This window comes from Giraffa tippelskirchi, chromosome 4 (genome assembly GCF_054371585.1).
Source record: "Giraffa tippelskirchi isolate mGirTip1 chromosome 4, T2T-mGirTip1v1.2.pri, whole genome shotgun sequence".
Classification (NCBI taxonomy): domain Eukaryota; kingdom Metazoa; phylum Chordata; class Mammalia; order Artiodactyla; family Giraffidae; genus Giraffa; species Giraffa tippelskirchi.
The window spans coordinates 13,605,573-13,631,120 of record NC_137278.1 but is presented as its reverse complement, the minus strand read 5'-3'; the positions used below and the strand labels follow the sequence as shown (position 1 = coordinate 13,631,120).

Below are 25,548 nucleotides of genomic sequence, written 5' to 3'. Positions count from 1 at the left end.
TCCGCCTCCTGAGAAACCTGTATGCAGGTCAAGAAGCAACAGCTAGAACCAGACATGGAACAACAGACTGGTTCCAAATAGGGAAAGGAGTACATCATGGCTGCATATTGTCACCCTGCTTATTTAACTTATATGCAGGGTACATCATGTGAAATGCCAGGCTGGATGAAGCACAAGCTGGAATCAAGATTGCTGGGAGAAATATCAATAACCTCAGATATGCAGATGACACCACCCTTATGGCAGAAATCGAAGAAGAACTAAAGAGCCTCTTGATAAAAGTGAAAGAGGAGAGTGAAAAAGTTGGCTTAAAGTTCAACATTCAAAAAACTAAGATCCTGGCATCTGGCCCCATCACTTCATGGCAAATAGATGGAGAAACAATGGAAACAGTGACAGACTTTATTTTGGGGGGCTATAAAATCACTGCAGATGGTGACTGCAGCCATGAAATTAAAACACTCTTGCTCCTTGGAAGAAAAGCTATGACCAACCTAGACAGCATATTAAAAAGCAGAGACATTACTATGCCGACAAAGGTCCGTCTAGTCAAAGTGATGGTTTTTCCAGTAGTCATGTATGGATGTGAGAACTGGACCATAAAGAAAGCTGAGCACCGAAGAACTGATGCTTTTGAACTGCATTGTTGGAGAAGACTCTTGAGAATTCCTTGGACTGCAAGGAGATCAAACCAGACAATCCTAAAGGAAATCAGTCCTGAATATTCATTGGAAGGACTGATGCTGAAGCTGAAACTCGAATACTTTGGCCACCTGATGTGAAGAATTGACTCATTTGAAAAGACCCTGATGCTGTGAAAGATTGAAGGCAGGAGGAAAAGGGGATGACAGAGGATGAGATGGTTGGATGGCATCACCAACTCAATGGACCTGAGTTTGAGCAAGCTCTGGGAGTTGGTGATGGACAGGGAAGCCTGGCATGCTGCAGTCCATGGGGTTGCAGAGTTGGACACGACTGAGCGACTGAACCGAACTGAAGTTTTTAGGCAGTCAGTTATTTGCAGATTACATTGATACCTTCCGGGCCTATTATTTAAGCTTTACTAGGTTGAGTCTAGAGTAACTTTCATCCCAGGGAAGATTCAATCCATTAGGACAGAACTTCTCTGGAGTCTCCCTTGAATGTGTCCAGTAACCACCAAGCACTCTCCACACGGACTCTTTGGAGCTTGGACATCTCCCTGCTCTGTGTGAGCTCTGGTTCATCTTCTCAGTTCCCTGGTCATTCTTTGCCCAACTCTGTGGATTAACCCTCCACATATGAATGGCCCAGCACTCAGCAAAGATGTACAGGGATTCCCATGCCAGTTCCTGGAACACTTTTCCCTCTTGGGTTGCTCCTTCAAAGAATTCTGCCCACAGAATTCCAGCCACCTTGGCGTTACTAAATGCTTATCTCCATCTCCTCAACTCACTGAGATCACAGGGCTCTGTTTAGGTGCCCCCTCACCCCCGCCCATGTCTTGGAGAGCGCCTCCAGACAGAAAGCTGAGGCCACCGTAGACGCATCTTGGCTTTTGTTCCCCCCTTTCCTTGGGGATTATGATGCCGAGCTGTCTGTTGTACAAAATCTGAAAACACTTCTTTCATGTACTTTGTCTGGTATTCTAGTTGTTTTCAAAAGAAGGTTAAGTCCAGTCTTTGTTACTCCATCACGACCAGAAGCCAAAGACTCAGGAGGTGATGTATGAACAGGGACTGAGTGAAGTGAGCAAATAAGTCATTTGAAGAGCTGAAGAAGAGCGTTCCAGGCAGAAGGAACGGCAAGAACATAGGGCACTTCTGATGAACAGCCAGGAGTGAGAGAGAGGGAGACAGGAGATGAGGTCAGACAGAATGGCAAGGGATAGATCATGTAGCATCTCGCAAGCCATGGTAAGGAGCCAGGATTTTAAGTGCAATGAGAAAGCCATTGGAGACTTTACACAGGGAAGTAATTTGATCTGACATGTTTTAAAAGAATCACTTTAGCTACAGTGAGAAAAATAGGCTACAAGCAGCAAGGGTGAGAAAACGAACATCAATTAGGAGGCAATTGCAGTGATACAAGTACAAGATGATGGCTGTCTGGACTGGGATGGAAGCAGCGGTGTTGGTTAGAAGTGGTCACACTGGGATTTCCCTGGTGGTCCAATGGTTAAGACTCCGCACTTCCAACGCAGGGGGTGCAGACAAGCTGCCTTGTCTCTGCTCTCCCATAATCCTGCACATGTCCCCTCCACGGTGCTCACGACTCCCACGTGGCAGTGCCCCCACTACACTGCACGCCTCTTAGGGGCAGGACTGCAACCTCGCCCACACCACACGCCCACAGCTAGCTCAGGGCTTGTGTCAGTGGGTGACCAGCATATGTGTCTTAAAGAAGAAGAAGAAAAAAAAAGCTTACATGTCAAACGTGGTTGAGGAAGGCATCATGAAGAAGGCGGGATTCGAGCAGTACCTTGCCAGCACTAGATTTTAAAAGAGAGGGAGAAGAGGAGAGAGCGTGGCAGAAGAGGCCAGGCCAGGAGAGAACAAAAGGGCGGAATGGGGGAAACACAGAGGATGCCCAAGAGACAGGAGTCAGCTGTGTTTGGCAGACTCGCGTGGATCAGAGAGGAACGGGGAAGCGAGGCTGGGGCCAGGCTGGGAGACAGCAGGCGTCAGGACCTGTTTCTCAGACTGTGCTCCTTGGCACATCAGTGTTCCATTAAGTTGGAAATGTGACTTGCTTCCTGGTTTCCCCGTAAGTTCAAGGCACTTATTCGTAGACCAGTTTGAGAACAACTGTCGTGACCGATAGCAAACGATATGACATTATTTATTAAGTGATTGCCACCTGCTGGGTACTCTTCAACACAGTTTTCTCTCACTCAGTCTCACAACAACTCTGTGAGGCAGGGTCCAATATCCTATTTGCAGATAAGGAAACTGAGGCAGAGAAAGGTTAACTTGCCAAGCTCTCCAGCTGGAGCTGCTGGAAGCAGGAGCTGGGGTTAGCTCAAACCCAGGGCGTCTGAGAACTAAACTCAAGCCCATGTGTGAACACTAGGCTGCCCCTTCCCCTCCTTCCTGTGGGGTGTCTGGGGCTGGTGGTGGGGGAGATCAGAAGAGCAAAGAAGGGAGAGGAGAAGCACCTTAGCACTTAGGGAAGGTGACTCCTCCAGACACCGAAGGGAAAGGATCACAGCCAAGGAGAGAAGTGGACCCAGAGCGAGAGGAAGACAGAAACCCAGCCATGGAACCGGGATAGAAAAGTTCACAAAGGCTGAGCTGGAAAGCTCTCCTCTGCGTGTGCATTTCTGCCACATGAATCGTCTACACCCAGACGGGCCTGACTCTCTGAGCTGGGGTCACAGGGCTGCCCTCCAGAAGACTGGCAGGGGGAAATGTTGCTGGGGGCTGTCTGGGCAATGACAGGGGGACAGACCAAGATGACAGGGCAGCCACGTTCCTAGGCAACAGATTACAGGAAATCTGCCCACAGCCCAGCCGTGCCAGCCCCTGCTCCGGGCCATCACAATTTCCCAAGTAGTTATTGTGGCTGTGATTGGAAAGGGGTCACAGTCACATGTTTAGGATAAATGCAATTTTGTTGGCTTAGAGTGTATGTTCTGGAATGCTGCAGTTTGGGCCAGGCCTGGCTACAAGCAAAAGGGGCATCCATGACAAAGAAAAAATGCATTACGTATGCACAAAACGTTATAGTTTGCAAAGCCCTTTATCATCTTGATCTCATGTGAGTTAGACGACAGTCCTGTGATGTAGGTGAGGGAACAAAGACACAGAAAAGTCAAGCGACTTGTATAATGTCACACAGCAAGTCAATGTCAAAACTATGTGTTGTTCCTAAATCTTTGGGTTCCAAGTTAGTTCAGGTGTTTGAGACCTAAACTACAAGTGTTTTAACAAGTGATAAGGATAAAGAAAGCAAGAGAAGACTCCAAGGAGAAAAAGGTACTATTTTCTCAATCACTGTGAACCTGAAATGTACGTTAAAACAGATTTCAAGTATCTAATGCTTTATGGGCTTCCCTGGTGGCTCAGTCGGTAAAGAATCCACATGCAATTCAGGAGATGTGGGTTGGATCTCTGGATCGGGAAGATCCCCTGGAGAAGGAAATGGCAACCCACCCCGGTATTCTTGCCTGGAGAATCCCATGGACAGAGGAGCCTGATGGGCTACAGTCCCTGGGGTTGCAAGAGTTGGACACAACTTAGCAACTAAACCACCACAATGCTTTATGCCTCATCAAAGCATTTCACTCTCATTACTTCACACTGCTCCCAAGATGGCAGGTAAGGAGGTGAATGTAGGTGATTCACAGAGAGAGCAACAGAGGCTCGGGGTGGTGAGGAAACGTGCCCACGGGGCCCCCAGCCAGGAAGAGGATGAACTCCTCCTGGAGGGTTGCTTCCGGCCTTGTGCTCCTCTCCCGACCCCAGGCCTGGCAGCACTCGGCGTGGTCGAGCAGTGGAAAACACTTACAGTCCTGTGCTTCCATGTGCCAGCTGTGCTCTGTCCAAACCAGTGGCTCCCTCTATGTCTGCCCTCCAGCTGGAGCCCTGGTTCCACCCCATGGCTGCCCCATGCCGCTGGTCCACAGCAAGACAGGCAGAAAAACCACGGCCCTGGCCCTCCACCCTGCACCCTCGCTGTGCCAGGGCTCTGTGGCTTGGCCACGCACGAGGACCCACATGATGCTCCCGGAATAGCTGTCACTGTCGAACAGATGTGACCACACCGTCCCCTGGGATGACCCCTGGATGCCTCCACGTTGCAACTCTCTCCTTCGCCCTAACCTTCTGATGGCTCAAGCCAGGACTTGTTTCCTCTGGTCCTGCCTCTAGGCTGTGCCCACTTCCCCTTTCTAATGCCCTAAGCCTGATGGCTGAGTTGGACATCCTGCCTGGGGTCCAAAGCCTGGGGTCCAAGTGCGTAAGGACAGATTTTGGATGACAATTACCTCCACCACCACCACCCCGCCCCCCGCCCCCAAAACTGACCACTGCCTGAATGCCCCTCCAAAGGCTTCCACCAGCCTTCCTGGAAATCCTGCTGACTGGCTCCCACTACCAGGGTAGCCTCTCTGGATCTGGGGCTGTACCCTGGGACCAGCCTCCTCTCCTGCTGCCAAACGAGCATCCTCTATGTCAGAGGTGCCGCCTCACTGTCTCCCCCTCCCCTTCCTGTTCCATGCTACCCGCGTCTCTCCTGCCACAGCCTTTATAAAGGACTAGAAACAACTCAAAGGTTCAATGATAGAAGAACCGATGAACAAAGTGTGCATATTTACAATGGGATGTACAGCCATGCAAATGAAACAGAACCAACGACCTACCTCCACACAGAGTTGAAAAGAAAGTTGCAGAAGACTATGTACATGATCGCAGTGTTTTTATGATGCTCAGAAACAAGCAAAACAATATACTCCTTAGGGATATATTCGCATATAATAAAAGTGTTTTTTTTAAAGCAAAGAAATGGTAACGAGAACATTTGGGGCAATGGTTACCTCAGGGTGAGGAACGGGATCAAGGAGCAGCACTATAATTGGGGACCTTGGGTTGGGAGGTAGGTTGGAGATGATGGTTTCGTGTTTCTGCTTCGTAGCTTACACACGTTTCACATATTCTTTCTTATATATTAACTGCTTAAGATTAGATCGAGGGGGTCCCAGAGGTGGTATTTTGCATCATCTGCTCCCTACCCTGATTTATCTGCAGGAAACTGCGTGCCCACCAAGCACCTGGTCTCCCCCCACCACCTTCATGGCCAAATGACCTGAACGGATGCGCCACCCGCATATCCGTCTCCTCCCCGCCACCGGCTGACTCAGTGCTCCACACATCACCTTGTCCCTTATTGAATGACGGTGCCCAAGGGGGTCTTCTCTGGCCTCTGCTCACCTTGCAGCGTCTCACAGCCCTGTGACTATCTGAACGCTGATGCTCCCACTCTCTCTCCCGCCCAGCCCTCTCTCTCCTGTACTCCAGGGTCAGATGCCTAATGTCCACCTAACCTCCCCACTTGGGTGTCACACAGGCCCTTCAAACCCATGTTCAAGTCCAACTCCTGACCCCTGCCCACAAGCCTGACACCCTTCCGGCAGCTTCTCTCCATCCATCCAAGCACCTAAGCCAGCGGGGAGTCGGTCTGGGTTCTCCACCTCTTCCCCGCCACAGTCTCTCCACGGTTCCCCAGCCCCACCCAATCACCCAGTCTGGTTGTTTGACCCCTTCCATGGTTCTCACATGGGCTTCCTGCATAGCTCAGTCAGTAAAGCATCTGCCTGCGATGCAGGAGACCAGAGCTCGATTCCTAGGTTGGAAAGATCCCCTGGAGAAGGAAATGGCAACCCACTCCAGTATTTTTGCCTGGAGAATCCCATGGACAGAGGAGCCTGGCAGGCTGCAGTCTATGGGGTCGCAAGAGTCGGACACGACTTAGCGACTAACCACCACCACCACCATGGTTCTCACATCTGTTCTCTCCAACGCCACCGAGCCCTTCACAACCCAAGCCAGCATCCTCTCTTGCTCGTAGGAAAGCACTCAGCTCACTAGTTCCCCCCACAATCCTGCTCCTAGTCTCCCCTCAATCTGGTCTTCACCCTGTGGCCAGTTTGGCCTTTGTCACACGCAAGCCGGGGTGCACTGGTGCCCTTTGGGCACCCTCCTGTGGGCCCCACTGCCCTCAGCTTTCCCCGACTTACCCCACCGACCTCTCCCACCTCAACTTCCTCATCTGCCTCCATGTCTCTGCTTCAAACCCCACCCTCCATCCAGACTCACCTCTGGGGCTACAAGCATGTCCCCCCCAGGATGCTTTGTCTCCCCAGACCTCTCCAATCTCGCCTGCTCCATCTAACTCTTACTCCAGGTCCTAGTTTAACTGCTGCTACTTCTGAGAAGTCTCCCCAGACCACCCTTGTTTCCACTCAGAAAATGTTAGATGGCCCCACGATCTCACAGCACCTGGTATGTTTCCTGGTATGTTTCCTCTATTCCAGCACTCGTGACACTTTATACTAATGGCTTTTTTCTTTCTTCTGGCCATTCTACACAGCATGTTGGATCCTAGTTTCCCTACCAGGTAGCGAACCCAGGCCCCATGCATTGGAAGCGTGGAGTCCTAACCACTGGACCACCAGGGAAGTCCCTACACGAATTGCTCTTTAACGTATTTATCTCCCACAAGAGCACAGATTCTCCGCATCAGCCAGCAGGGACCGGACTTCCTGTCTCACTAGTACCTCGAACAGTGCCTGGCCCCTGCTAAGCAGGTGGTGAAAATTGCAGGAAGAAAGAATGAATGGGAGGCACTGGGGCTTTCCATTCTGCTCATTTGACTCTTACAAGCATCCTTTAAGGGAGGTTTACTCTTAGTCTCATTTTACAGGTGAGAAAATGGAAGTAACTTGCCCCAAGTCACACAGCAGGAAGTTGGACCCTGCTTTCACACCAAAGCCCATTCGGGCAACCATCCCTCCACCCCTCTGACAACCCCACCCCCATCCCTCACCCCACAAGAGACCAGGCAGCCCTCCAAAGGCCCGGTCAAGGCCAAGAACTCCGGCTGGGAACTGGCGCTGGTTACCTGGAAGCAGGTGGGGCCTGGCCTCCCCGCGGGGATGTCCGACTGGTAGAACACTTTGAGTTCTGGAGTCAGGGCAATGACAGTCTTGATCACCAAGGAGATGATATCGGACCAGACCTTCTTGATGTCAACACCCTTGGAGGACAACCTATAGAGAATGCTAGAAAAAGTCCTTTTGCTGCCTGTGCTAGTACTGTCCGAATGGACGAAGTTCCCGCTGTGGATATTCAGGGAGTAGTTAGTCAAATGCATGAAGATGTGGTGCAGGTTTTTGGGGCTGGGCTCCTGGTAGGGCTCTGTACAAAACCGAGAGAGTCCATCTTTGGCTATATAGATCTCTAAGGGCTCTAGAGACTTTAGCAGGACGTACAGACGGATATCGAACTTGAGTTTGTCGATGAGGAGGGGCTTGCAGATGTACTCCTGGACCACCGCTGGCCTGCTCTGGAGTGTCCCTGACAGGCGGATGTCATTGGGGTCTTTGATGAGGTAGATTCCGTCACCCTGACAACCACTGTCAGGTTTCACAATAAAAGTGGGCTTCCAGGAGGGGTCCCCATCTTTCACCATTTGAACCTGGGGGGAGAAAAAGGATGGTTAGCACCATATTCCTGTCCTCTCTGGTCCCCAAGACACAGCAGGACCTTGGCAAATGGTGAATGAGTGACAGAATGACCCCACCTACGTAAGGACTCACTCAGCACCTGACAGAGAGGTTAACACTGCGCCAGGTACTGAGACTGTGATCCCCAAATTGCCCCTGATCTTGTCCTCCACAATGCAGCCAATTTGCAATCACGAGACCGGGGTTCCAACCCCAGGTCTTGGCCGGTTATTGCTATCACCCTGAGCAAGTACTGATAGCTCAGCTGGTAAAGAACACGCCTGCAATACAGCAGACCCCAGTTCGGTTCCTGGGTCGGGAGGATCCGCTGGAGAAGGGAAAGGCTACTCACTCCAGTATTCTCGGGCTTCCCTAGTGGCTCAGCTAGTAAAGAATCCACCTGCAGTGCGGGGGACCTGGGTTCGATCCCTGGGTTGGGAAGATTCCCTGGAGAAAGGAAAGGCTACCCACTCCAGTATTCTGGCCTGGAGAATTCCATGGACTGTATAGTCCATGGGGTCGCAAAGAGTCGGACATGACTGAGTGACTTTCACTTCACTTCACTATGTGTGGGGACTATTTGAGGCACTTTACAGAAGTTATTTCATCCAGCCCTCACAGAACATATGGTTGTTCCCTTTTCATAGGGAACAGGGAGCGCAGGCCTGGAAGTCAGACTGTCTGGGCTCATATCCCCGCCCTGCTACTTCCTGTGGGACCCTGGGCAAGTTACGTAAATTATCTGTGTCTTCTCCGTATGTAAAATAGGAGCAAGATTGTTCTGAGGATTAAATGAGATAACACATGCAAAGGGTGAAGCCCACTGAAGCTGACACATAAAAGGCAGCCATAAAGCCTGGGTGTTGCTGATTGTGTGTTTTTTTTTTTTTTTTGAAACTTTATAAGAAACTCCGAAGTCTTTATTCAAAGCGATTATAGCATTGCTGTTTTTTTAAAGATGAGGTAACTTTCTGGCAGACCGAGGGGCAGAACCAGGATTGGAACCTAGATCAAGGGCTCTGAGGTACGCACACCTCCCTCTGTACTTCCACATCTCAGTCTCCTCATTTTAAAAACAGGGATATAAAAACCTTCCTCCCCGGATCACTGTAAAGAGGAGATAAACTTAAATGTGCACAGGGCAGAATGCACCACTACAGAGAGCCTGCGCACGCGGACTGTTAGTTTCAGCTTCCGTGTCTCTCATTAGGTTCATCTGGTAGACTCACTCAATCCTTTGATCTGTTGAGATCTTTTGAAACTAGATTCTGTCATCCTAAGATCTGCTCTACTTCCAGCTCCAGGTCAGCAGGACACCCACATAATTACTTGGGGGGCTTGGCTGGTGCAGACACTCAGCCTGGCTCTGCGTCACTCACACACGCCCAGTTCCCCCAGACACTTGTCTGATCCTTGAGAGGTTTTCACCAGGGGAGGGGAGCTGGAGGAAATTTAAAGGTGAATCTGGTTTTTCGTTGTTGTTGTTTTTAAATTTTTGATTTTTCTTTTTAAAAAGGTTTGTTTTTTTTTTTTTTAATGTGGACCATTTTTAGTCTATATTGAAATTGTCACACTATTGCCTCTGGGTTTTTATTTACTTGTGGCTTTGCTGAGTCTTCGTTGCTGCATGGGCTTTTCTCTAGTTGCTGTGATCAGGGACTATTCTTTGTTGAAGTAGGTGGGCTTCTCATTGTGATGGCTTCTCTTGCTGTGGAGCACTGGTTCAAGGGCCTGAGGGCTTCAGTAGTTGCAGTGTGTGGGCTCAGTAGTTGTGGTTCTTGGGCTCTAGAGCACAAGCTCAGTAGTTGCGGTGCACGGGCTTAGTTGCTCCGAGGTATGTGGGATCTTCCCGGATCAGGGATTGAACCCGTGTCTCCTACATTGGCAGGCGGATGCTTTACCACTGAGCTACCAGGTAAGTCCCCTGCCTCTATTTTATCCTTTGGTTTTTTTTAGCCGCAAGGCATGTGGGATCTGCACTTCCTGATCAGGAGTCAAACCGGTATCCCCTGCATTGGAAGGCGAAGTCTTAACCACTGGACCGCTAGAGAAGCCCTTTACTGGTACATTTGAAAGAGAGAGCCATTCTCCCTGCAGCTTCTGTCCTGAAAGAGCCTGTGAGTGAGCTTTCCTTCCTTGCTGAACCTTAACTCAGAGCTGAGCCAGCGAGCCCCAGCGTTGGACTCGCCTGGCCGCACACCTTTGCTGTGTAAGCCCAACCCAGGACATCTGTGCTCTGGGTTTTACTTATCTCTCTGACCAGCCTATATTTCTAAGTGAAGCTTTTGCCAATTCCTTGGGCACTATCAGTTACTCCGGGCTTGTAAAAGATCGTTAACAATGGAGGAAACACTTAAAGCCTTAATAATGGTCCACATCCATTGTTTCCCCTCGTCAGCAGGATTCAGAGAATGGAACTTCACGGTAGATCAATGCCGGCCTCCCAGGGCCCTCCACCGAGCCTCCCTCGCAACAGTGACCTTGACGCTTATGTAGTTATTTAATATTCATCTGAAGCATTCATACGTTTGGCCCTTTACAGTAAATATAAGTGTACTGGAGAAATGGCAGTTATGGATCAAGAAGTGAAAAATGTCAGGTTTGCCCTGATGGGTAATTTTTCCCTCTGGAAAGCTTTTGCTGTGCTGAAGATACTAACAGTTCAATATATTATTGGCCACAATATTTTCTCCTTTGAATTCACTGTATATGCCTTAAATAAATTAAACTACATGGTCAATAGTCTCTGTCATTCACTGCTTTACTGAATATTTCTTCTGCTCTTTGCCAGAGTAGTACCATACAAATCAAGATTATTAATACCAACAGGATCATGGAACCTTTAGAACTGGAAGGATCCTCGGAGATCAATGGCACCCAATCCTCTCATAATTCAAACGGGGCAGTGGAGGCTCAGAGGTGACATGAGTGGCCTTGGGTCCCCTAACTGGCAATGGGGATGGTTAGGATGAGAACTGGGGCATCCCAGGTGGTGCTAGTGCTAGGGAACCCCCCAGCCAATGCAGGAGAACTGAGAGACACGGGTTCTATTCCTGGGTCGGGAAGATCCCCTGGAGTAGGAAATAGCAACCCACTCCAGTATTCTTGCCTGGAGAATCCCATGGACAGAGGAGCCTGGTGGGATACAGTCCATGGGGTCACACAGAGTTGGACACCACTGAAAGCCACTCAGCACACACATACAGGATGAGAACTGAAGCCTTCTGACCTCCTGGCAAGTTCTCTGTGCCATCTTTATCTCTGACAAGATAAAAAAGGTCTCTTTTTCCCTGAATGCTATTGGAAAGGTTCTCTCAACATGGCAGACAGAATCTGAGCTCTGGCCACACACTGAAGAGTTTGGCCTCTGAGCTTGGCCTTCTTGGAACTGTCACCATAGATCCTGAGTTTGCCAGGCCTGCCTCAGTTCCAGATCTTCTGTCTCCTGGCTTGCTCTAATATAAGGCACCATTTATGGGAAAGCTTCATAGTTGTTCTGAATATCGTTCCCCAAGCCACCAGACCCCTTCAGTAACTTCTATTTTAAAAAGAGAATAAAATTCTAGAAGTCACATTCACTTTCCTCAGAGGTTTTACTCAAAGGTGACCTCTTCCCCCCAGTTATTAAAGTTATTAAAGAATGAACGCATTGGTTCTTAGCAAGAAGTCACGGACCAGAATCTAAAGATAGTCTACATCACTAGACCCCAGGCCCAGAAATTCTGACTTAATAGATCTGAGATGAGACCTGGGCATATATGTGTTTGAGAAAAAGCATGACGGGTATTTCTGGTGTTCACTCCATTTGAGAATCACTGGGCTAACATGAATTAAATAAAAATGCAATCTGGACTCTACATACTGAATGAAGTTTTATGCATTAAGGTTAGCCTGAATATGAGAAAGACTTGTGCTCGGGCTACAGCTGATGGTATCGCCAGTTTCACCCAAACATGCCCTTACGTGTGAAATTCATTATCTTGTAACTATGCACACAGAGCTGAGAGAGATGCAGAGGACCCAGTGGCCAGATTGCCAGGCGCTCATTGGCACTATTAAAAATTTTTATGTCTCTTACTGCCCCCTTGTGGATATTTAAGAAATGTAACCGGGAAAGATCCACCCCCGCCCCGCACACCGCCCCCCAATTCAAAATTTGATTCTTCTTAGTAATTTGGCCACCTGATGCAAAGACCTAACTCATTAGAAGAGATCCTGATGCTGGGAAAGATTGAGGGAAGGAGGAGAAGGGGATGGCAGAGGATGAGATGGTTGGATGGCATCACCGACTCAACGGACATGATGAGTTTGCGCGAACTCCAGGAGATGGTGGAGGACAGGGAAGCCTGGCGTGCTGCAGTCCGTGGGCTCGCAAAGAATCGGACACAACTTAGCAACCGAACAACAACAAAAGCACTCTACAAAGTGCTAAGGGTCAATCCCTGGGTCGGGAAGATCCCCTGGAGAAGGACAAAGCAACCAGTATTCTTGCCTGGAGAATGGACAGAGGAGCCTGGCAGGTTACAGTCAACAGGATCACACAGAGTCAGACACGACTGAAGCGACTTAGGACCCACGCACACAGTCTTAAAGACGCACCACCACAAAAATTTCCCTCTGCACTACTGTTAAGGTAAGCTCATACTTTGAATGAATGAAATCTCCAGAACGCCATGGTTATCCAAGGTCATACTCAGTTCTCACGCTGTCTCTTAAAAACACTTCAAGTGTTCTCCTCAATACACAGATTGTTGAAAAGTCTCCCTCAGTTAAAATTCTCTGTCTGTATAAAACTTTTAGAATTATAGGCAACATGAGTATGAAATACAGGAGATACATACCAGGTAAAATTAGTGACTTTTGTATTCTTCAAGGTGGTTTTTTGTTGTTGTTGTTCTTTTCCAAACTTACCATTAAAAAAAAAATACCAGTAGCAGCAAGTGTCTCTGAATATATTTTCATAAGGAATAGCTCTTGGCAAGCAGATGTTTGTATGCTCATGTTCGTAGCAGCTTTATTGTCACTAGCCAAAATGTGGGAGAAACCTGAGTGTCCGTCAACAGATGAATGGATAAACAAAATGTGGTATGTACATACAATCGAGTATTATTCAGCTATAAACAGGAAGGAAATTCTGACATACACTACAATGAAACTTGAAGACATTATGCTAAGTAAAATAATCCATCACACTAAGGGAAAAACTACTATATGGTTCCACTTGTATGAGGTACCTGTATGCTATGTATGATAAATGGCTTCAGTCGTGTCCAACCTTTTGTGACCCCATGGACTGTAGCCTGCCAGGCTCCTCTGTCCATGGGATTCTCCAGGCAAGAACACAGGAGTGGGTTGCCATGCCCTCCTCCAGGGGATCTTCCTGACTCAGGGATGGAACCTGAGTCCCTTATGTCTCCTGTGATGGCAGGCGGGTTCTTTACCACTAGTGCCACCTGTATCAGGTATCTAGAGCAATCAAATTCAGAAAGATAGAAAGCTGAAAGGTGATTACCAAAGACTGGGAAGGGGGAAGAATGGGGAGTGACTGTGTGATGTATACAGAGTTTCATTTGAGAAGACGAAAAAAGTTCTGTAGATAGATAATGGTTATAGCTATACAATAATATGAATATACTTAACACCACTGAACTGCACGCTTAAACTGGTTAAGACGGTAAATTTTATGTTGCGCATGTTTTTACCACTTTGAGTTAAAATTATTTTCATTAAAAAAAAAAAAGAAGAAGAAATAGTTTTTGGTTAGAAAGAGTACTGAAGTGAAAAAACAGGAAATCTGGATTCCAGTCCCAGTTTAGTTAGAAAACTTCTGACTGTGTGACCATGAGAAAGTCACCTGACCTCCTAGACTTTGTTGTATTCACCTATACAATAAAGGGGATCACGGTGAAGTCCCTGGCTGCCGCCAGCTAACAGGTTCTGAACAATGATTTATCTTGACATCACCCAGCAGAAGGCTGTGCTACAAACACGTGAGTGACGTGAATCAGAGGAGGAGGGCTGATGCGGGGCTGCAGTGATCAGCGCACCAGGATGATCTACGGGAACAGAAGCCCCCAGATGGGAGATTTGTGATGCACCTGAGGGAGTTGGCTGGGCAGGGGGGGGATGCAGGCTAAACTATTTCAAGAGAGAAATTCAGTCACCGGGATACCAAGCCACAAAACATTACTAGCAGCGAGGGGGCAGGTAAGGGGACAACTGCCGAAGAAATACTGTGTCTGTGATAGCGGGGATGTCAAAGCCAGTGAAAGCGGTCCTCTGTCACTCAGGTGGATTTGCATCCAGTCTTAGCAATCGAGACCCTTGGTGTCACCGGCACATGGACCAGCTCGGCAGCAAAAAAACCAGCCTCCGGTAGACAGGCAGATGTTATACAGTACATGCCGGGAGGGGGCAGGGAGCAGCCCCTTCCGATCTCAGCCAATCCACCCTCACATGGCCAGGGGCAGGGGTGGGGGGTGAGGGGGGAAGGAGAGGTGCAAATTCCTCCTCCCAGTGTAGCATGTACCAGGCAATTTCTGAGTCAGGAGAGGAGGCGGCGGTCTGCAGCTAGGTTACTGAGGGCCAGGCAGGAAGGGGCATGCTGGAAGGAGCCAGGTGAGGCCCCAGGGAAGAACAGGTAGAGTGCTGTAGCAGTGGGGTTTTGAGAAGGCAGGAGAGAGCAGGATTTGTTCCAGTGGCTGGAGAATAGCCAGCGGGTGGAGTGGGGAGTGCCCTGGAAACCCCACAAGTGAGACTTTCAGGGGCCAGATCAGCAGGGCAATAACATTAGCACACACCTACGGGGATTTATTATGGTCAGGTGCAGTTCCAAGTACTTTACCTGTATCATCTCATTTAACCCTCAACAACTCTATTTTACAGATACGGAAACAGAGGCCCAGAGAGGTTAAGTAACTTGGCAAAGGTCACACAGCCAAGTGGATGTGGAACTGGGATCTGAACGCAGTCAGGCTCCTGGGCCCATGTCTAGAATGAAGTGTGGGATGCGTGTGAAAAAGGGCAATGGAAGAAGACCAAGCCTGGGGAGGAGGCGGGGCCTGACAGGGAAGGGTCTTGAATATCATTTGAGTGGAGTTTGGACAATTTCCTGAAGTGATGGTGAGCCACTCCAGGCTTTTGAGAACTTAATCACACAACTGAATTCTGCAGGTTCTGTGGGGAAAAGTCCTCTGGTTGGACGGGAGGGGACAGACATGGCGGGGGGCGGGGGGAACAGAGAGGATGAGCCTGAACTGATGCCAGCAGTGGAGTCAGGAGAAAGGGGAGAAGTCTGGGATCGTCAGGCCCCCCGATGATGGGGAAGCCTCTGCGATGGACCAGGTTACACAGGGCAAGTATGAAGGGGAGAGATGCCCCTGGGAACAGAAGGCTGGAACAGGTAGAAAAGACCCCAAACACCTTGTGTTTCTACCTGATCTGTAGGCAACCAGTGAGTTTTAAACTGCTGGGTGACCTGGCACCCACATCAGTCTGGCGTCTGAGAGGGGATGGTTTGACAGGGACAAGATTAGATGCAGGAAGATGCGGGGCTATCCAAGGCCCAAGAGGCTGAGCTGGGCAGTGGTGATGGGGTCGGGATGCAGAAATGAGACAGAGGTGGATTCGGGGGCAGCTGGTGGCTGCATGGAGGTGAAGGGGCAGAGGGATGGTGCTATGTACAGATTTACGGGGAACTCAGGAACAGGAGTGGGTCCTGGTGGGCAGGGGGGTGAGGAGTTCACCTCATTGACTGACTATCCATTGAGCACCTGCAGCCACAAAGCCAATTTAAGATTTTTCTATCACCTCCTCCCACAAGCCCCTCACTATTCATCAGAACAGGACCACATTGTTCAATATCTCATGCAGATGATTAATAATGATATAGCAACTCTCCCGGCATTAGCAAAAATAAGAACTGCTGTCTGGCTGGCCTGAGACGCCAATTTTGGGGAACATGATGGGGAACATCTTGAACTGGAGGAAGAGAATCCAAAGAAACTTCTCAGCCTAGCAGTTACTGGGAGCAGAGGGACTCTTACTGCATCTGTCAAGCACCTCCCCACACCCTGGCTTTTGAAGAGGTACAATCAACAAACTGTGGAACATTCTTAAAGAGATGGGAATACCAGACCACCTCACCTTACCTGCCTCCTGAGAAATCTATATGCAGGTCAAGAAGCAACAGTTAGAACTGGACATGGAACAACAGGCTGGTTCCAAATTGGGAAAGGAGTACGCCAAGGCTGTATATTGTCACCCTGCTTATTTAACTTATATGCAGAGTACATTATGCAAAATGCCAGGCTGGATGAAGCACAAGCTGGAATCAAGATTGCTGGGAGAAATATCAATAACCTCAGATATGCAGATGACACCACCCTTATGGCAGAAAGCAAAGAAGAACTAAAGAGCCTCTTGATAAAAGTGGAAGTTGCTCAGTCACTTCAGTTGTGTCCGACTCTCTGCAACCCCATGGACCATGCCTGCCAGGCTCCTCAGTCCATGGGATTCTCCAGGCAAGAATACTGGAGTGGGTTGCCAGTTCCTTCTCCAGTGATAAAGTATGAAGTGAGTGAAGTGAGTGGAATGAACTCGCTCAGTCGTGTCCGACTCTGCGACCCCATGGGCTGTAGCCTACTAGGCTCCTCTGTCCATGGGATTTTCCAGGCAAGAGTACTGGAGTGGGTTGCCATTGAAAGAGGAGAGTCAAAAAGTTGGCTTAAAACTCAACATTCAGAAAACTAAGATCCTGGCATCCGGTCCCATCACTTCATGGGAAATAGATGGGGAAACAATGGAAACGGTGACAGACTTTATTTTCTTGGGCTCCAAAATCACTGCAGATGGTGAATGCAGCCATGAAATTAAAAGATGCTTGCACCTTGGAAGAAAAGCTATGACCAACCTAGACAGCATATTAAAAAGCAGAGACATTACTTTGCCAACAAAGGTCCATCTAGTCAAAGCTATGGCTTTTTCAGTAGTCATGTATCGATGTGAGAGTTGGGGCATAAAGAAAGCTGAGTGCCAAAGAATTGATGCTTTTGAACTGTGGTGTTGGAGAAGACTCTTGTGAGTTCCTTGGACTGCAAGGAGATCCAGCCAGTCAACCCTAAAGGAAATCAGTCCTGAATATTCATTGGAAGGTCTGACACTGAAGCTGAACCTCCAATACTTTGACCACTTGATGTGAAGAACTGACTCACTGGGAAAGACCCTCATGCTGAGCAAGATTGAAGGCAGGAGGAGAAGGTGACAACAGAGGATGAGATGGTTGGGTGGCACCACCGACTCGATGGACATGAGTTTGAGCAAGCTCTGGGAGTTGGTGATGGACAAGGAAGCCTGGCTTGCTGCAGTGCATGGGATCACAAAATGTTGGACACAACTGAGCGACTGAACTGACTGACTGAATTAAGAAAAACCTAAATGGTAAAACAAAACAAACAACAACAGCCAAAAAAAAAAGAAGAAGAAGAAAAACCTGTTGGTTTTGATCACTGATGAGTGTTTTGGGTTTACTTGAACAGCTTAAAAGAAATAACATGAATTATTCCCAAGGATGTACAGCTGACCACTCCGGTGCAACTCCTTGAAAGGAGTGGCTTAAAAGACCCTCCTTCCTGGGCAGAACCACTGCTGGAATCTGAGCAGCCTCACTTCCTGCCCCTCCTGCTCTCCCCATCCCTCTTCCACACCTCTAACTCTTACCTCTAAGTCTTCCTCTCCCTTCTTCGATGGCAGGGCTCCTGCTCAGCACCAAAGGCCCACCAGCTCAAAGGATCCCTCTGAGAATTCTTTCCTGCCCTAGTAGCCTCCAGGCAGAATGGCCCCTCGTGTCTGTCCTCTGCGCTCCCATGGTTGTGGCCTCTAACCCATCTCCAGCACGTCTCCACCACACTGTAACGCAACTGCCTATGTGTTTTTAAGTCTAGAGCTAAGGTGTTTGATAGTTGCACCTTTAAGTCTATCGAGCTAAGAACACAGACTCTGCCTGCAGCGCTCCAAAGCCCAGCGCGGCTGCCCTTTCCTAGCTGTGGAGCCCTCGACAGGTTTTTGACCTCTCTGTGCCGCAGTTTGCTCAGCTGGAAAACAGGAGTAAGAGCAGTGCCTCTGCCATGGGCCAGTTGTGAGGATTCCACGAGTTAAAGTATGTGACTTGCCCGGGCTAACATATGGTGGGCTATTATTATTATTTATCGTTATGTTCTCTCTCCCATGAGCTCACTGAGGATCAAGACCACGCCTTATTTTCCTCACTATTCCCAGAATGTAGCACAGTGGGTGCTCAGTAAACATTTTCTGAACTGAAATTATTAGGAAGCTTGATTACAATGGCATTTATGAGCCCCAGGGACATCAGTTAATAGATATCTAGTTGACAGATTGCCAGATACACCAGTTTCTCCGGTAGAAAGATTATTCTGGTAAGAAAAAAAGGGAAAACAACTATTTGTAGAACCCATGCCCTGTGCTCTGTGCTTTCTAGCCATGATCTCCTGAATCCTCACAACCAAGGAAACAGAGGCTCAGAGAGGTGGAGTCCCAGGGCCAGCATCACACAGCCAAGTCTAAAGTCTGAGGTCTTTCCATGACAACCACGTCCTTTGGGAAAACTCCAAGCAGTCAGATGTTCGGTTTAATAGGTAAAGTGAGGAAAGAGAGAGGTGTGGGAATGCAAAGTGACACTGTGTGACATTGAAAAAGTGTCATTGACAAAGTGTCAGCCCAGCTGACAGGGCCTTGCTGGGGCCCCCACGGTAAGAAGAGGCCTTTTCCACAGCCCAGAGCCGGCTTGAGCCTTCACACCCAGCCTCCACTCCCAGAGAGAAACCATCTCACACACACAAACACACACACACGCACACCCACCCGCTCCCCACCACTCTCACCCCGCCTCTACAGCACAGGGGGGCTCTAACCAGGCTGGCTGAGGATGAGCCTATGGGACTTGGGGGTCCCTGAGCCCACAGGGGCCCCCAGGCTGCAGCTGACCTTCACCTCCACTGGGTCTCTGGGGCTTGAGTGTCTGTGGGGAGCGGCAGAGACCAGGTCAAGAGCTCCCGTCTCAGAGCCACCGCTGAGCTGCATGGCCCTGGCCAAGCTCCTCAACCTGTCTACATCCGGTGTCCTTACCCGTAAACCTGGAAAAATAGGGCCTGCTTCCTACGGCTACTGTGAGGATTAAACAGTATCTTGCCTTTGTACTTAACACAGTATCATTTTTTGTTATTTCACTTGACTTCAACGTTATTATTCTGCCTCCCTTTTCTGATCACCCTTCTGATTCCTAGTTTCCCGGCTCATCCCCGACCTCCTGGGCTGGAGTCTGAACGATGGCCTGCGCTGTGCACTGCGCTGCCCCTGGTGACCTGTCTCCAACCCTCAGCTGTTGGCTGGTGCCCTTGGACAGCAGGCTCACATCCCCATGCTCCTGTGTGGGTCACCCCTGGCCTCACCCCTCCCCATTTCCTCTCTTCCCCACAGTTTCCTACTGAGATTCCAGAAGCATTCCAGCTGGTCCCACCTGGAACACACCACCCTGGGTTGCTGAGTAAGTGCCCCCTGCCAGCTAAACCCTCCAGTACTGAGGGTTTCCTGCTAATGAATGGACTGAATAATCTTCAGCTTACCTCTAGATACAGATGGGACAAGGTTATCATCAGAAGTGCCTCAGGCCACCAGCCCTAGCTTTTCCTCCTTCCCAGCACCACAGTCCTTATGTCTGCCCCTGGCATTCTTGCCACACTTTACACTGAACTTTAAAAAAGTACAAGAAGATCAATGACACATTTTGCAACACTGAGACCAGGTGCCCTCCCTCCGATGTTTCAGCTCTTCAGGCTAAAACAGCGCTGCTATTTGCAGGACTGATTAGCGCCAAGCTTCAAGCTAGACTCATCAGGATGTATCCATGAGATCCAGCCCTACAAATGGGCAATGGTATTTTCACTTTTATATTTTGTAACCAGAGGTCTCCCCTACACACTCCGAGACCCTCAAAAAAGAGACAGTTAACTCAACCGCTCATTCCTCCAGGGCAGAGAACGTGACTCCTGCCTCTCTAGGTTTTCCTATCCTGTCTCCACTCAGAAGGCTACCTCTTTGGTATCCGACTCACCCTGTCACTTTGTTCAGTGCCATTCTGTTTGGTCCGGGATCACAGGAAACAGGACTTCAAATGCTCAACCCTGGGTGATCTCCACTATGCCCAGGACTTCCATATGCCCTGGATGCGGGGGACTCCTGGCTCTCTGTCCCTGGGCTCCAGCCCCGTAGAATCAGACATCTCCACAGGCATCACAAGTTCCACGTGGCCAGTACTAACCCTTAATCTCTCTCCTCACATCTACGCCTCCTGTGCTTCCTGCATCAGTAAGTGGTACCATGTCCCCGAGCTGGAAACCTGGGGGTCACCCTAGCACCTACCTTCCTCCACGTTGCCCATCCCATGTAGTCCCCCAAGTCTGACTCCTTCTTTACACATCAATCAGACCTCAACGCCTCACGCATTCCTCACCTGTAATACTGGAAGAGCTTCCTAAGTCACCTGAGACTCGGCAATCCAGGCTCTATCCTGAGTGGTCCTGTGTATGCTCTCCAGTCCTTACAAGCAACCCCATGAGTCAGGCATTAAAGAGTAAGGAAATTGCTATTTTTATAGGTCAAAAACAGCCATATGGATAGTGGCAATTTCATACGGTCCAAACTAATACTAATGCTATTATCGCCTCCCTACCGCAGGTGAGGAAACTGGGACTGAAAAGATAAGTTATTTCCTCAAGGTCAAAGAGGTTGTACCCTGGGTGTGGGGAGGGTCAGAATCTGAACCCAGGTGTGGGTTCACATCCCCAAAGGCTATACTTCTTTCTGCTAAACTGTACCATCTTGCAGGATTCATGTATCGATTCCTGGAGGAAAGCTCACCACTTAACAGTTTAAAATATAATTAATAATAACATATGAATGACTACCATATTGGGCTTTTCAGGTGGTTCAGTGGTAAAGAATCTGCCTGCAATGCAGGAGACACGGTTTCAATCCCTGGGTTGGGAAGATCCCCTGGAGAAGGAAGTGGCAACCCACTCCAGTATTCTTGCCTGGAGAATCCCATGGACAGAGAAGCCTGGCGAGCTACAGTCCATGGGGTTGCAAAGAGTTGGACATGACTTAGCAACTTAAGAACAACAACAAACGACCATTTATGAGCACTTACTATATGCCTTACATTAATTATTTTACCTAATTTCACAACCATGCTTTGAGAAATCTATGGATATTGATTTTTCTTTTTGTTTTTTTTTAAATCATTTTCTTTGTATTCTTGGGCAAAACATCTAAGTTCTCTGCCTCATTTTCCTCAAGAATATGATGGGGATAATGTATTTACCCCATCCATATGATGGGGACGTTTTGAGGACTGAATGAGTTCATGTATTTAAAGGTGTCTTAAAATATGGTGCTGGGCATATACTAAGTGCCACATGCATGTGCATGCTCAATTGTGTCTGACTTTTTGTGACTCCATGGACTCTACACTGCCAGGCTCCTCTGTCTATGGGATTTTCCTGGCAAGAATACTGGAGGGGGGTGCCATTTCCTCCTCCAGGGGACCTTCCCGACCCATGGATCAAACTCACATCTCCTGAGTCTCCTGCATTGCAGGCAGATTCTTAACTGCTATGCCACCGAAGAAGCCCTAAGTGCTACGTAAGTATTCGCTATTACTATTTTTGAGAGGGTAGGACGATCAAATTTTCAGTTTATGAGCTATCACTTCTTCAGTTCCATTTATGAGCTATCACTTCTTCAGTTCCGTTTATGAGCTATCACTTCTTCAGTTCCGTTCAGTCGCTCAGTAGTGTCTGACTCTTTGTGACCCCATGGACTGAAGCACACCAGGCCTCCCTGTCCATCACCAACTCCCAGAGCTTACTCAAACTCATGTCCATCATGTCGGTGATGCCATCCAACAATCTCATCCTCTGTCATCCCCTTCTCCTCCCGCCTTCAATCTTTCCCAGCATCAGGGTCTTTTCCAATGAATCGGTTCTTCGCATCAGGTGGCCAAAGTATTAGAATTTCAGCTTCAGCATCAGTCCTTCCAATGAATATTCAGGACTGATTTCTTTTAGGATGGACTGGTTGGATCTCCTTGCAGTCCAAGGGACTCTCAAGAGTCTTCTCCAACACCACAGTTCAAAAGCATCAATTCTTTGGCTTTCTTTACAGTCCAACTCTTACATCCATACATGACTACTGGAAACACCATAGGCTTATAAGCTTTTTAAAAATTAAAATATAATCACATGCAACATTATATTGGGCTTCCCAGGTGACGCTAGTGGTAATGAACTCGCCTGCCAGTTCAGGAGATGGAGGAGACGCAGGTTCCATCCCTGGGTTGAGAAGATCCCCTGGAGGAGGGCATGGTAACCTACTCCAGTATTCTTACCTAGAGAATCCCATGGACAAAGGAGCCTGGCAGGCTACAGTCCATAGGGTCTCAAAGAGTCAGACATGACTGAAGCGACTTAGCATGCATGCACAACATTGTATTAGCTTCCAGGTAGTACAGCATAAGTTAAGTGTTAGTCATTCAGTCATGTCTGACACTTTGCCACCCCATGGACTATACCCTGTCAGGCTCCTCTGTCCATGGGATTCTCCAGGCAAGAATACTGGAGTGGGTTGCCATGCCCTCCTCTAGGGGATCTTCCCAACCCAGGGATTGAACCCAGGTCTCCTGCATTGCAGGCCAATTCTTTACCGTCTGAGCCACCACATAATGACTTGATATTTACATATATTGCAAGATGATCACCACAATAAGTCTGGCTAACACCTTCCACCTTACATAATTAAAAAAATTTTTCCCCTTGGGATGAAACTTTTAAGATATACTCTCTCAGCAACTTCTAAATATACAATACATGGCTGAGTCCCTTCACCACTCATCTGAAACTGCCACAACATTGTCTGTAATTGGCTACACACCAATACAAAATAAAAAGCTAAAAAAATAAAATAAATATACAATACAGTATTATTCACTATAGTCACCATGCTGTACATTATATCCCTGGGACTTAGCTATTTTATAATTGGAAGCTTATACCTTTTGACCACCTTCACCCATTTCACCCCAAATGTTTTTGCTTTTTTTGTTTTAGTCTTTAGTATCTTTTGTGTACATGCATGATTGTGTACTGTTAACAAATAAAAGGTCTGTGGTGCAGATAAGTCAAGTGCCCTGTGAATCACAGTCAGGAAGCGATGTCAAAACATCAAGAGGGAAAAACAGTAAACAGCGAGGGTGGGGAGGCAGGGAAGCCTGAGATGACTCCAGGGACCAGGGCCATGAACCTGGGCGCTTGCTTCCTGAAGTCCCAATGGCACAGTCTGTCGCTGGGTCCACCGGGCTCAGGGCGGCCGGCTGGACACGGACAGCTGTGCAGTGCTGAAGCTGCCGGGTAATGGTTCTGATCTCTACTGGAAGGGAGCTGAATGGAAACCGACCGACCAAGAAACCAGTCTCCTCTGAGAACTTGGCCTAGCAGCCAAGTGCCTGCCCAGGAAGGCCTGATCATTCACACCAGGAGAGAGAGAAGGAGACCTCCTGCAAGCCCCAGGATTTCAGCCATGGGTTTAAATTTCAAGGAGAAGTGTGAAGGTGTTGACATGTAGGAATTACTTTTACACACCTTTGATCACTCTGCAGCGCTGTGGCATTCTAAGTGAGCCTGATGGTCGAAAGGCAAGCTGGGCGGAGTTTTACAAAGAAACACCTACTGTGCCCCTGGAGGCCAGCTCTGCAAGCCCCTTTTCCTTAAATAAATACCATTTCCTTCCCCACTTTACTGCAGTGGTATAACAGGTGGCCTGGATGGTGGAACCTTTGGCTAAGCTCTTGGATGGGCTCCCGGCACTGTTGGCCTGGTGCCCCCTTCCTGACCTTGGTGGGAAACTTCCCTGCTTCCTTCATGAACCATAGAGGGGTGGTGGAGGTGGGAACAAGCTCCCCTGACTGTTCCCCCAAACCCACCTTCCCCTTGGGGATATCTCACAAGTCACTGGCCCCACCACGTACAGGAGGGGAGGAGTTTGATCCCTCTTAGTGCTCTGAACCAAGCATGGGCTCTAACCCTCCTCGGCTCCCCGGAAGCCCAGATGATGCAACCAGCCTCTCAAAGACTTTATTAATGAGTCAGGGAGAGCAGGAGGGAAATAAACACAGAGACGAGCTACCGATCATTCTGTTTACAGACACTCTCATCACAGTATGACAGGGCTCTTCCGTGGGCCCTCAGCTGGCAGAAGACAGCGTCTTCTCATGACCTAGGAGCACAGCCAGGTTCCTCAGAGGCTCGGCCAACAGTTCCCCTGACATTGACCTTGGAAAGACTGCCCTCTCCAGGGGAGGCCTCACCTATGACCCATGAAGTCAAGACAGCTACCCTGCAACCTCAACACAACAGCTTTTCAGGATCTTGGGATACAATCCCATAAACTAAACAGCCCAGAGAGTTATGTCTAAGAAATAGGAGGGTTTCTAACACTAGAGCATAAATATCATCATCCATCAAATGGGGATTAGAATAAACCTCTCTGGTCCAGGATTTCCCAGACTCTGGTGACCAGGGAACACTTTAAAAATTATAGTGTACTTGGAGAACACTGGAGCAGCTCACATATATTCAGATTAATACTGAGGACTGACTGTGATTTTTTTTTTTAATTTATTTGGGTGCACCAGGTCCTAGCTGTGGCATGTGGGATCTAGTTCCCTGACCAGGGATGGAAACCTGGTCTCCTACATTGGAAGTGTGGAGTCTTAGCCACTGGACCAGCAGGGAAGTCCCTCGAATATAATTTCAATGTATAAGATATGGTGACGTGGTGACATTAATCAAAGGTGACATGAGTCAATACATATTATAACATTAAACATACAACAGTTAATCTGAGAGTCCATCTACTTTTTTGCCTTCAACTTGAATCCAAATAGGCATCATCTCTTGGTCAGTGTTTTGCCCGTATCATTCTGGAGGTACCCTACAGTTATCTAATAAAGGTAAGGAGCAGCAGAGATAAGTCTGAGTGGCTTTACTCTGAGGAATCATTTTATTCCAAGCGTTAAGCCCTGTCTAAAGATCTAGAAGTTGCTTCAAGTATGTCACAGAGTGGGAAGGGAAAGAATAAGAGAAAGAAGTAACCATTTCTTGAGCATCTGCTTCCAGGTGCTGTGCAGTGTTCTTCTTTAATCCTCTATCTCGTGTTCACCAACTAATAGCCCTACAGGGCAGTCACTGTCTGAATGTCATGGAAATAATTCAAGG

The 25,548-nt window shown here is 48.5% G+C and overlaps 1 protein-coding gene and 1 long non-coding RNA gene across 7 annotated transcripts in view; both read right to left on the bottom strand.

Annotated features, from left to right (window-relative positions):
- Window positions 1-25,548, bottom strand: part of TTLL11 (tubulin tyrosine ligase like 11) — a 256,423-nt gene that overhangs the window by 151,374 nt on the left and 79,501 nt on the right. For all 6 annotated transcript variants that reach the window (XR_014081856.1, XR_014081857.1, XM_081588769.1 and 3 more), the window contains one exon: window positions 7,600-8,175. Coding sequence is in view for 4 of the 6 variants with exons in the window: in XM_081588769.1 (XP_081444895.1) it covers window positions 7,600-8,175 (576 nt within the window). In the remaining 2 variants the exon portion in view is untranslated. The remainder of the gene's footprint in view (window positions 1-7,599; window positions 8,176-25,548) is intronic.
- Window positions 9,696-14,951, bottom strand: LOC145545088 (uncharacterized). Its single transcript, XR_014081859.1, has 2 exons — window positions 13,764-14,951; window positions 9,696-12,716 (listed from the first exon to the last, which is right to left on the bottom strand). It is a non-coding gene; the product is annotated as an uncharacterized LOC145545088 (long non-coding RNA).